At 38.8% G+C, this 12,784-nt stretch overlaps 1 protein-coding gene across 5 annotated transcripts in view; it reads right to left on the bottom strand.

The window, feature by feature from the left end:
* ZFYVE26 (zinc finger FYVE-type containing 26) overlaps positions 1-12,784 on the bottom strand; it is a 46,848-nt gene that overhangs the window by 4,978 nt on the left and 29,086 nt on the right. For 3 of the 5 annotated variants that reach the window (XM_050335004.1, XM_050335006.1, XM_050335007.1), the window contains 12 exons: positions 11,888-12,045; positions 10,809-10,978; positions 9,479-9,507; positions 8,021-8,142; positions 7,717-7,937; positions 6,957-7,104; positions 5,604-5,813; positions 4,560-4,775; positions 2,938-3,135; positions 2,432-2,634; positions 1,448-1,592; positions 765-824 (listed from right to left, as the gene is read on the bottom strand). In XM_050335004.1, the coding sequence (XP_050190961.1) occupies positions 765-824; positions 1,448-1,592; positions 2,432-2,634; positions 2,938-3,135; positions 4,560-4,775; positions 5,604-5,813; positions 6,957-7,104; positions 7,717-7,937; positions 8,021-8,142; positions 9,479-9,507; positions 10,809-10,978; positions 11,888-12,045 (1,880 nt within the window). Of the gene's footprint in view, positions 1-577; positions 655-764; positions 825-1,447; positions 1,593-2,431; positions 2,635-2,937; positions 3,136-4,559; positions 4,776-5,603; positions 5,814-6,956; positions 7,105-7,716; positions 7,938-8,020; positions 8,143-9,478; positions 9,508-10,808; positions 10,979-11,887; positions 12,046-12,784 lie in introns of all 5 variants that reach the window. The other 2 variants (XR_007631415.1, XM_050335005.1) reach the window with 2 other exon arrangements.

The raw sequence follows: 12,784 nt of genomic DNA, 5'->3' as shown, positions 1-12,784 counted from the left end.
GCAGCTGGACTCGCTTTTTTACTGGGGAGTAGTGACTGCTGCTGCTAAGAAGTGCTGTTTTTCTAAGGCTCTTCATCTCACTACAGACAGGTGTTCTGCCTTGTACCTCCTACCCGAAAGAAGGAGCAGGGCCTGCCACATCCATAAATACTCTTTCAGTGTGCCACCTCTATCCAAAAGTGGCCTTCCTCTACCATCTGGGACTATGTGGGTAAGAAACACTCCGAAGACTTTGAAGGCTCATGAGCTATGCTGACTGATAAGCACCTCAACTCGCAGGCAGATATGAGGAAGGAGAGGTCCCCAGAGAGTTTCCAGTTAATTAGCTTTGCTCTCTCAAATCAGGAGAATAGTACAGGGATAGCCCTGGCCTTATGTACTCATTGTGTCTTTGCATGGCTCTCATGAACTGCAAAGAGCTACCATGTCAGAGCTCCCCACACACATCTATGATTGCAGTTTCCAGCATTAAGACACTGAACAAGGTGCACAGCAAACAAAAAGCTGTACTTAATTCCTTTGTTGGACCCAAACAGTTTGGAAATGTCTGACCGAAGCAGCATCTTAATTTCCTTACCAAGTTTCCTCCAAACACATGGACATATAAGACTTGAACTTGTGACTTTTCTTCACAAGAGGTTTTTCATTTTGGGGCTTAAAACACATTTTGGAAAAAAAATAAAAAGGCTTTTGTTTAAACAGTTGCTACTTGCAGGAGTTAGTTTGTAATAATATTGCTTTTCATATATCAAGCTTTTCCATACCTGGAGAACTCTAAATGCAATCCCAAACCCCTCCTCAATGTTTTTGCCTTCCAATATGACCTGAAAAGAGAGGCATAAACAAGTCTGGGGATGCACATGCCTTTTTCATTACATACAGTTAAATAATATTAATGCAAATCCAGATTTTGCCCATAGGCCAAAAGACAGTGCATTACTTCAACAGAAAACAGCACCATCCTAACAAGTAAAGCAAATATAGGGTCTATTGTCCCACACTGATTGATTCCCTGTGGAACATTAGGGAACTTACAGATGGAGATGAGCTGAAGTTAAGAATGTTTAGAACAACAGCTGTATTTGCATTGCTTCAGAACACAATAGGATGTATTAGTCAAAAGGCATATTACTATTTGTATTTGGGATCCTCTGCCTCTGAAAATTGGAACTTTGAGGAGAGGAGCTCCAAGTTCTCACGTTTTCTGCTACTTTGACGAAAATCATGAACTTTTCATAAATGATGGGTTGCATGCACGCATAAGTAACCTGCCCATGAAAAATACAACTGGTTATGCCAGCCATTAAGTGCTTCAACCCTCATAGCAAGTTAGTATTGTTGATGGAAAATACAACTGGTTATGCCAGCCATTAAGTGCTTCAACCCTCACAGCAAGTTAGTATTGTTGATGGAACAATAGAGCTGTCTCTGAAATAGCAATGAGTACCTTGCAAGCAACATCCATTTTCATGTTATTGTTTCCAAAGAGCGTGGGCAAGGAGGAACCACCTGTCATTTGAGATGTTCCTGAGCTCTCACACTGATGCAGGAATTTTGTTACTTCCATCTGCAGATCAACTGTATTGATGTGCCTAGATAGTGAAAAAATTCTGACTTTATTTTGCAATAGAGAAAGTGTCAATTATTATTTATGTAAACTTACTAATTTCTTCAAGACATTTCAAAAGATATACTAATAAAGAATTTAGTTGGTTTTTGACTTTGTCTTTCGTGCAGCCAAGTCTGCAGCAATGAGATGATAACCTTTCAGATCTGTGTGCTTAACATGCACGACAACCTGAAGTTAAGCAATTGTTCACATTATTTCAAAGAAGTGAGTCAGAGAATCTGGATTCCAAATAAATATCCACACCCACTTTTTCATCTCATCACACACATTCACCCCCAGTTTAAGTGAGAGTCTAGCCTAAAAAAAGAAAGAAAAAAGCCCCTAAGAAAAGAAAGACATAAAACCCCAAGTACAATAGAGATTTGGCTAAATTTACACTTTGATTTTTGAATTATCTCTAACATCTATAACTTGTACATAGTTAAATGTTGTGAATTAACTCCAGTAGACAGTGAAGCACCATAAAGCTGTTTGTTTTTCGGAGTGGAAAGGAAGAGAAAAAAAACCAAACTTGTGGATTGATGTATAATTGTCTATGCACTGTTGGGTTTTTGTTTTTTAAATTAAAGGAAGATAAACACAGACATATTTTTAGTAGAAACAAATCGACAGTCTCCTGGGTTGGGTTGTTGGGGGAAAAAGTGATGGGAATCCTATACTTCAACTACATAAAAGTCAGATTTGGGTCAAGCACAACCAGCACATGTTAGTTTAGGCCAACTTACATGCAGCCAATAAAAGAAAAGAATCTAAAGCCTGAATTTCCCCTCTCCTACAACTCAACTTTTTGTTTATAGATACCTCGACACATCTGTAGCAGACATTTTCTTACGAAAAGTGAATGCCATTTTTTTCCTTCCCGAACTTCTTGAGACTTCCTGCAGGTAGACTTTGAGGTGGTCCTTGATCTTTAGAAGCCATGTCTGTTTTCCTCCCAGTTCAGTGTAAGACTTTGCTCCATGAGTGAAAAATCTAATGCAGGTCATAGCAGCTCGGACATGATCCTAGAAGAAATGTAATGAAGATCAGATGGACCAAACTAATCGCTGTCTGTACTGAAGTGCTCACACAAAGCAGGCAATGCTCTGTTTTCTTTAAAGCACAGTTAAGCTACTGCCATGTGTCAGATCTATGACACAAGTAGCAGGTCAGCTTCAATGACGCTCAGTCTTTCTGTCTGTTTTTTAGGACTGTAAAGCAGCAAAAATATACTTGTCCAACATGGAGATTTACACCAAAGTAAATGACCCAAAGTCTGACAGTATTCAGCATTTCACTGAAAGAGATGGCACTGTCTCTCAACTTACCTTCATGAACTGTTGCAGCTCATACAGAATATGGTAATAGTTCTTTCTTTGCAAGTGTTTGCAGGCTGCAATCAAGTAAACTCCCCAGCTCTCCAATCCTGGATCAATGGTTTCCAGCAAGTTCTCCAGCATATGAAGTTTTCCACTTTCATAACTTGGAATGAAGATCCCTTCAATAAACACTTCTGATGGGGATTCCTACACAAACAAAAATTATCTTGAAGCAAAGCCGCTGTAGCTTATTTTCCTTATGTAATATAAAGTAGTATTAAGTGATAGAGATCATAAAATTAATAACTACTTTATATTGAAAGGAGTCTCTGGAGGTCATTTTGTTCAAAACACCAATCAAAGAATGACTTCAAAGTTAGGTCACATTGTTCTTGGACCTGTCCAGTTAGGTTCTGAGCATGACAAAGTAGGGTGATTCAACAGCCTCTTTGCAGCCCGTTTCTCACGCCCTGTTCTCATGCAGCCCGTTTCTCACGCACTGAAAAAAAACCTCAAAACTTTTCTTCATAGGCAGTTGGAATTTCCCTTGCTCCAGACTGTGTCCACTGTCTCTTACCCTTTTACTGGGCACATGTGAGATAAGCATGGCTCTATTTTCCCCTCTTATCACCCACTTGGTAGCTGAAAACAGCACATAGATCTTCTCTTGCCTCCTCTTCTTCCACCTGGAAAAGCCTGGCTCTATCACTCTCCTCTTCCATCATGTACTTCGGGCCCCCAGCCATTGGTGGCCTTCCACTAGTCTTGCTCCACACTGACAGTGTCTGGTTTGTACTTCGGAACCCACGACTGGACACAGCAGTTCAGATGAAACCCCACAGGTAGTGAGCTGAGGGGGATATTTGGGGGATATTTACTTCCCTTGTTCTCTTGACTACGGTCCCACAAATGCAGCCTCACATGTGTTTCTTTTCATAATAACATTAATATGTGTCAACATGGTCTGTAAATATATGTTTTAAAAACTTGATATGAATTTTTTTGTTTGTCTATTTTAAATAAGATACAAATAAAATGTTTCCAACCAACTGCAAAATGTTTCATCAGAAGCTCAGTACCTTACAGCTTCAGGGTAACAAACTTTGCTCTCTAGTTTGTAAATCACTACCAGTTTCCTTGCCCAAAACTTACCCATCAAATCGTATGTCTAGAGTGTTTTTTCTAAGTTTACTACTTAACCAGTGAAATCATGTCACTAACATTGCAAAAATATGCAACTTTTTTTAAAAGCAAATTTAAACTGGTATAAAGGACACATTTGAAAGGCAAATTTTCCATGCCCTCTGAACTGTATGACAACAGTCCCATGTTTTCAGCTTTTTAGAAAAAAAAAAGACAAAGTGCTGTTGACGCAGAACATCTATGAAAAAAGAAAAAAAGCAGTGTTTTCTCCCCTCTAGAAACTCCTGTTTCAACACAATGTGGAAGAGATATTAAACACAAGATATAAAGATCAAAGTTGTTTTTTCATGTCACTGAACTGTCAGTTCAATGTAACAACATTCAGGACCTCAGAAAACTCCGGTGCAGAAAACCACCCAGAATGCTACCTGATACTCATTACTATTTTTCATATTTCAGTTTCAGTGATGGGAAATTAAATTACTCACCTTATTTAACAAGTGAAGCAGTGCTTCTCTCATACAGTCGTGTCTCATATAAAAGCTTATTATCGCCAGATTAGTGCCATAACTGTGTAAATAGAACAAGCACTCCTGATAGTAGCTGTTGTGGTGCATCTTCCCCTCACACATCATCTCCAGAGACAGACTTCTTGTTCTCAGTGTTGCTTCAAGTTCCCTCAATGTGGCAAAGTAATCATCATCCTGCCATTAACACAGAGAATCAATGACAGGCGGTAAGAGGAAAATTTTCTTCTTTGTTAGGTCTTGTCACTCAGCCCTCAAGCATTTCTGTTATTGTTATTTTTAAAATATATATCATTTTAGAGGGGTGACAATCCAGTAATGCTTTTTATAAACACTAGATTGGAACCCTGCTATCAGCAGAGGTGCTGGATGTTGCTGTAGCCAACATGGCTCTTTCCAAGGACAAGGAGAAGGCTTATTTAAACACAATTCCACTGTCAACAGCTATTTAATAGCCTAGTTCAAACGGGTTTTTTCATTCTGCTAAAACATGTACTATTAAGTGGTCTTTAATCATTATGATTCTGCAGTTACTTAGGCCCTAAAAGTAATTTTTTGGTCCCTAATCCGAACTTCCAGAGCTAATTCCAAACCATGTTAATAGTGGTTTTTGATTAAATATCAAAAGAAAAGAGGAGTGGGAGAGCATTTGAAATTCTCCACTGGATTCCTGCAAAGTTACCAGTTTCAGTAGAAAAACTGCATCGTTGTAGAATCACAATATGTTGCAGGGATTGAGCTTAGCTTCCTCAAACTGTAGTAATAATATGTTAAGCAGTACAGCTTCTTTCCCCTCCCCAAAGTATGCCCCAAATTACTATCAAATCCTGTGATGAAACACCTAACAAATTTCTCAACAATATTCAGTTTGCAATATGCAATCATGACAAAGAAGGAAAAAACCCCTAACACCTGATATTGCTACATGCATTGCTATAAAATGTGTATCAAAACATCATTAATTGGCTTTGCCATAGCCCTTCAGAGCAGACAGAAGATTCTTACTGCAATGAGTATTGGCTTCACTGTGGCCTCCAGGTACTGTATCACATCCTGGACAAGCCTCGAACCATGGTTAAGCTGGTTTAGGTCCATAGGTGGCTTTAAACATCGGCTAAACTTCTCTCTTGCTGAACTTAAATTTCCAGCTTTAAGGCAAGCCATGCCCCAGGCATGCCATGCTCCACCTGGATCCAATCCAGACTTTGTAGAAACCTAAAATCAAAATAATTTGTTACTGCAAATAATGTAAAAATGTAATGCAACACGGTCCCAGTGCAAAAAAAGGAAAACAGTCTTATCATACAGTCTGTGATTGTGACCTTTCACTTCTCAAAGTGCATTTCCCATTAAAAACAACAACTAAAAAAACACATGAAAAACTCGTGCTAATTATTTCCGTATTACTGTCACAAAAGGCCAACTACCAAAACACTCACGATCTCCAAATGTGGAAGTACTTTTTATTGTGCAAGTTTAAACTACTGTTTATCTGGGAATTTCAGTTCATCGGTGTTAAAACATGACATTTTCACATCTGCTTCTCTAAAGCAGTTGATTTTTATAGAGCAGAATTCATCAGGTGTGTGGTTTTAAAAGAAGCAACAGAAGATGCTTCTCAAACCTCCAGGATATTTTTTATTTCATACAACTTTGCTGATAAAATTTATTCCTGACTTTCTTCAGTAGAGCAGTTGCTTTTAAACATGAACAATTTTTATTCATATAGGTCAGCTATTTATTAGTATTTTTTATTCATATAGGTCATCTGTTTATTACCCCTTAAATAATCATAATCCTGTTTGTAGTATATCATAATCCTGTACTTAACAAATTGCAATGCCATCAAACAGAATTACAAAACCCTGGGAGTAGGAGGAAGACAGAATATGATAAACTACACCAGATGAGCTCTGATGCACTGATTTGTCAACATTGCTGATTTCCAAGTAAACACTCAGGAAACGTGCCTTACTTTTGTCTGCTGTGGGATTACAGACAAATAAAATCAAACATACAAGCTTCAGATAGTCCTGCCACAAAGGATGTCTCAATCCCTTCTACTGGATGCAAAATTCCTCCATTTAATGACTTACTTGCAGTTGGTCCGTTCCAACCTTAATTGTACCAGGAAGCAAGGTTGCTACCTTTCCCTTCTGCAGTCTGCTCCACAGCAGGACTTTCCCTTCTCAGAAATTTTTTCCCATGACCATAAAATTATTGTCTACAAACTTAATCTCAGTTTGTAACTGTTTAAATATTGTGCATTCACACATCACATCCATCTGAATTCAGGAGGTAGAAAAACAGAAGCCAGCACAGAGGCATTAACACTGACATCCCCTCCATTGGCATTACCTCTATAGCTAGTTGATAGTATTCTGCTTCCAGAAGCTGATTTCTTAATCTTGTTACTGCTGCTGGGAGAAGAATCTGATCCAGAGATGGTATAGGATGGTAGGCAGCAGCAACCAAAATATTCAACACATCCACTTTGCTGATGTAGCTAGAGGTTAAACAAATACATACACTTTCACTATTATCATACAGTAAAGAACTTTATGCCAATGACATCTCTTAGAACAGTTGTTCCTAATCACCAGTGTACCAGGTTTCTCTAACCATCATATTATCCCATTCAGACAATTTGTTATTGTTTGGGGTTTTTTTTGCCATGTTCAGTGGAACATGCTAATTGCAGACACTACCTATAACTTACCAAATCGAAACAGTACATGTGACATTTATGTATTAATCCTGCCACCTCAAGTTCTGTAGGACAAAACTTAAGGAAGTGCAAAATGTTCATTCACAGGAACCAAAGGTTTAAAATCCTGTATTAAAATATAGATTGAAAGCAGATATCAGAAGTGAAATATTTACCTTATTACTCTTTGTGAATCATTTCTTCCTAGTCAGAGAATTTCCTCAGTAATTATTAAGTGGTCACATTACTTGAATTTCTACTACTTGAACTCTTACATTATTATGAGCTTCTTGTTTAAAATGTCCATAGTACAAACACAAAACAATCCTCCCACCCTTCACTCCCAGTGAAAAAGGATAATGGCTCTCAACAGTACCTCAGTACATCCTAGTGAACAACTGATTAAGTCACCTGTCACAGAGAGCTAGATCCTGGCTCCTTCCAGCTTTTACAAACATCATTTTGGCACTGAAGAGCAATTGCTTCATGATGTCCATAAGGAGACCAGCATCCACCTCAGGATTAGTGAGCCCCTGGGACAACTTGCAGCAGTGTTCTATCAGTTGGTGGCCACACGCTATGCTGTCACTGTGCAGGCTAAGGATGGCAATGCACAAGGAAGAGCTGGGAGCCTGACAATTTGAGGAAAGACAGACAAATATAGGTATCGAGGTAGTTCTCCAGGGAACTGCTCATACTGCACTCTCTTTCTCACCTGTTCATAATAAAATTCACTGCGTACAATTTCATTCTCCTCTTCATTCAGGGAAAAAATCCATTCAAGCTCCGTTGCCTTGGGTGTTTGCACCACTGTGGAATATTCATTATTAGAAGCTTCTGCAGCAAAAAAGAAAACACCAGCTAAAATCCTTGTACAAGAAGCAAGAAACCTTCCTAAGGACACATAATGCAGAGTATCTCTACACGCTCCTGCAACAGTTATCTATAACCCTCTCATTGTGTCACTTCCTACCAGCATCACATGTCCAGCACACAGATTACAGAAATATTTCCATTCCTCATCAGGCTGCCAAATGGTACCTAAACTTACTGTAACTTTTAGCAAAACCTGGTTCCAGTGACACATTTTCAAGTGATTATCCAACTCTTATCCTACTGGGCATCAAGCACAGGAAACTCCCCTCTTCAGCCTTCCCTCACACAACTCACTAAATACTTCTGAGGAGGCAAGTGGAAATATGAGAGTCGTGGGTTTTTCACTCCACAGGGAAACAGAAAAAACAGTTGTAGGAGAAAGGCTAAATTGACTTAAAACTGCTTTTATCTTCTATAATTCAGGTTATTTGAACATATAATCCAGGAGCTTTAAGCCAAAAGATTGTGAGAAGATGGCCTAACTTCTAATGTTAGATTTTCATATAAAATAGTACTGCAGAAAACTGGAGTTTTGACCAAATGATTCAAGACATTTAATTTCTGTGAAAAGTTGTTTTCTTTCCTGCAGATTAAGGAAATATCTGTTTTGAAATTCATAACCCAGAATAGCTTCAAATCAAATACTGTCTGTCATCTGAGTGTAGATGAGATCCACGCTAGAACAAGTTAAAAACAGTAAATACCTTCTGGTATGGCAGAGAAAAAGTCAATTAAATTTTGTTATTATTCCTGAAGCTTTATGATATTAGATGTGGAAATTGACACCAAAGAAAAATTACTATATTCGCACAACCAGCACAGGAAATAGAACTCAAGACACAACCAAACCAATGAGAGGGGCCTCATTCTGTGCTATGTCCAACCAGCATGGGATATAAACCTTCACAGCACACTGCAGTAGTATTCAGAATTGTACTGTCATGGTTTGTAAAAAGAGAACCACTCAGCACAGTTCTGTAGTACTCAATTCCTACTCATACCACAGCCTCTGACTGTTTCTAGAATGCAAAGTACATTCTCCAACTGCTGTTTTTCAGTTCCTTTCTTTTACACCCATCCAATACTGGCTCAGACATCTCTGCTAAACCTCAATTTACAGAAGTTCGGAATGCTCATTTCAGCATGTACATGCAAAAATCATCAGTGATATTATGTAACTGAAGTTTTGATCACCCTTCAGCTGTAACTAGATATTTCTAGGTGTATCAGCTTCCAGTTTCTAACTGCTAATGAGGAGCTTTAAAAAACAGAGGTTTAACATTACTCCATTCCTTACCTTCCACTCGGTCCTGATCTTCTTTTCTGCTGTAATAAAATGACAGAAAGAACCATCATGCCTACTTCAGCACACTGAGGAAACATTAGTTTTAAAAGACATCACCGTGGCTAGCCTTTTCAGAACACTGTTGTGTAAAAATCTAACATCTGCTCCTCCCTGTCCTCTCCAACCCACTGCCCTGCCACTTCCCCTTCTGTCTGGAAATCTAAGATCCTGCCTCTGCATTGTTGTATTTCGACTGCAGTAAATAACTGGCTTTTGTGACCTTCTGTAGGAATAGTACAATAGTTGCACACATCACAAAGATGCAGACACCAAGAGCAAGAACTGCACAGTACCAGGACATGTCAGAGCTAAAATGAAGTCTTTGGCATCCGGTTCTCTGTCCTTAAGATGTAGTTGGTGTTGATATACAAATATGGTGAGTATAAAAAACCCAGGCATTAACGAATTAAAACATGACAGGTGGCATTCAAGCTCACTGTTAGGCTCTGCTGACCTAATCTGGCAGCATAAGCAACTGTTCTGATGCAAACTGGTTCAGCTAGAAGTGACTGCTTGTATTTTCCCAGGTTCCTCTTCAGACATGCACAGTATTGCTCTTTTCCTAGGAAGTCTGTTGATACAGCCATAGTGGATACTGCTATCTGCAGGCTTGCTAGGAAAAGACAAAATACACCTGAAAGCTTGGCTGGAAAGAGTGAATCTTACTCTGTCACCCTGTCAAGCCTGCTCAAGGTCACAGAGAGTAAAGCTGTTTTCAGCTGCACTTCTCAGCAGCTGGCCTACATACACACAACGAATTTCAGTCCAGTTCTCAGCTTAAAGCAACAACATCATGAAAATATGTCATCACAGCTGTCCCTTTTAATAAAGGCAGTTTCAAAGCCTATCTAATAACAAACTTGCTTTTTAATTCCCAAGGGTTCAAGGAGTCAAAATCAAGGGATTATGGAAAACATTAAAACACTGATATATTCAGCAGAGCTAGTCAACATGCAATGTTAATCCAGGAACAGAGTATACCACAAGAAACTTTGTCACACTGCAGCAGTATGCACTGACTATGTTTTGCATCAAAGCATTCGATTCTTACATTAATAACTAATTGATGCTTAAAGAATTTAAGACTTGCCTTGCTCTCCAGTGTCCTTTCTAATGTGGAAAATAAACTGAGGCATAAGGAACATTCCCATACCTCTTAATCCCAACAGCTGGAGGCTAAAAAACTGATACTATATTACCCAGATAAAACAAATGTCACTCTCATTCCATTCATGTGCTCTGCTGTGTACATGTAATTGAGGAGAACTAGAGCAGGACTCACCTGCTTGTGTCTTCCACCAAGCCAGGCAGACTTTCTCTGTTGTAGTAGCCATAGCACTGATCACACACACGAGACAGATTTTCTCTGCAAGCTTCTACTGCCATTTTCTTGGTGGAGCAAGAGCTGCACACCAGCCTCCCACAGCGCCTGCAGTGATGGCGCCTGTTAAACTAAGCAAAAGAGGTCATGGATGAGCCACAAAAAATTTACTGAAGTCCTCTCCTGTATCTGTCTCCACTCCTGAGTAAACTCACTCCATCTGAAGAGAGGAAATACCATGCAGGATAAGGCTTTTCAGAACTACACAATGATTGATTCTCCCTGTTACAATTTCTTTTTGAAGAGGGCATGGCAAAGAAAAAAACCAAAACCAAAACCCAAAGGCCAGTATTTAAATATGTTTGCTGCAGTCTTGGGCTTTCCATTATTTAAATTGTTCCAATTTTTATCACAATCAGATCGTCTCTTGGAAAAGTTAGAAAGCTGTAGACTGTTTTTCTGACACCATCTTAGTAGTTTCAAAATTCAGAAGCAACAGATACTTTGAGAAAACAGTACTGTTTCTAAGCAGTAGAAGATAACAGACTGCTTACAAAAATAAAAATTAATCTTCTCCCTTATCACACCAATGCAGTTGCTCAAATACTCTGAAACAGTACGTTTTAGAAAAGTGTAACCAAGAGCAAAGATTTAATTTTCTATATTGGTAATCTGAATTTTATTATGATCACAGTATTTCTTGCCAGCACAGTCAACTAGACAGCCTTTTGAAATATTAATACTGCTGTTGTTACACATTTTTGAGATCTTATAGTTGTCTTCTCTCTGATGACTAGATCCTCTTTAAGCTTTATCATTTCACAGAACTCTGCAAGGAGCTAACTGTTGCCAGTCTCCTCAACTACACTAAACTGAAACCAGTCGTTAAATATCAAAAGACTGTCAATCATGTCAGGCCTATGGTGATGCAAAAAACCTTGCCTAAAGTAGCCAGTGTCTCTTAAGGGACAGATTATGAGGAAGTGTTCATATTAAGGTCACAGTTCTAGGATTGTCTGTACTTTGGTTTTGTGCCTTACCATAGTAAAGCGTTCAGTTTTGCAAACCATACATATCGTTTCAGTTTCATCAGGTATCCACTGCTGCTTTGGTGGTGGTTTCTCAGGAGGCACAAATTCTTGAGGAAACAAATTCTGCTGCAGACTTTTGTCTCTGGGACTTGCAGATATGGTTACACCTGAAAATGAGCCAGGCCAAGAAAAACATGGAATGGGATTTAAGCTGTTTGATGGAGTCTTGAGTACCGGAAAACACTGCAGACTTACTGAGGCTATAAGATTTTTCTGGCTTACAAAATGACTGCCATTATCTTTCAGCTAGGCATGGCAGAGTAACATTGTGTAAGCAACACATATGCTTTAATTTAAGATTGTAAATTCACAGTGCTTCAATACAGATAAGCAAGACTACATACTTATTAAGAGACCTTTACCATAACAATCAGAGAAGACAACTTGTCAACATCTGTTCTAGTGTCACAAGCAAGGACTTAGAGGGGGAAGGAAAAAAACACCATGGTCACTTGATACCAAAAAACAATATAGCATAAAATAGAATCTGAAGTATACCCAGTGTTGACATTCCTGAAGACTGAGAGTTTCCTTTGTAATCTCAGGAGAGATGTGGTATGGTTAGCAACAGCACATCCCTCTCTATTCTGGTCTTTTCAATCTACTGTGAAGAAATCAGTTCAGACAGGCAAGAGGTTAAGCCTTTGGCCTTTGGGATCTTTGACCTCGACAGTTAAATACTCACTGAATCAAGTTTAGAAGCTTTTAGTTTATATGAGTCAGTTACACGAGAGGCTAATTAAAAAGTGCAACATGTCATTGCAGCCCTACAAGCCACCCTCTGTGTACATGAATATTAAACCAAAAGAAAAAAATGTCCATTCCACTAAAGTTAATTCACGCTCC

Source organism: Myiozetetes cayanensis, unplaced genomic scaffold (assembly GCF_022539395.1).
Source record: "Myiozetetes cayanensis isolate MyiCay16 unplaced genomic scaffold, myiCay2020 scf6-25, whole genome shotgun sequence".
Classification (NCBI taxonomy): Eukaryota; Metazoa; Chordata; class Aves; order Passeriformes; family Tyrannidae; genus Myiozetetes; species Myiozetetes cayanensis.
The sequence above is the reverse complement of the archived record's forward strand: the minus strand, read 5'-3'. Positions and strand labels throughout refer to the sequence as shown.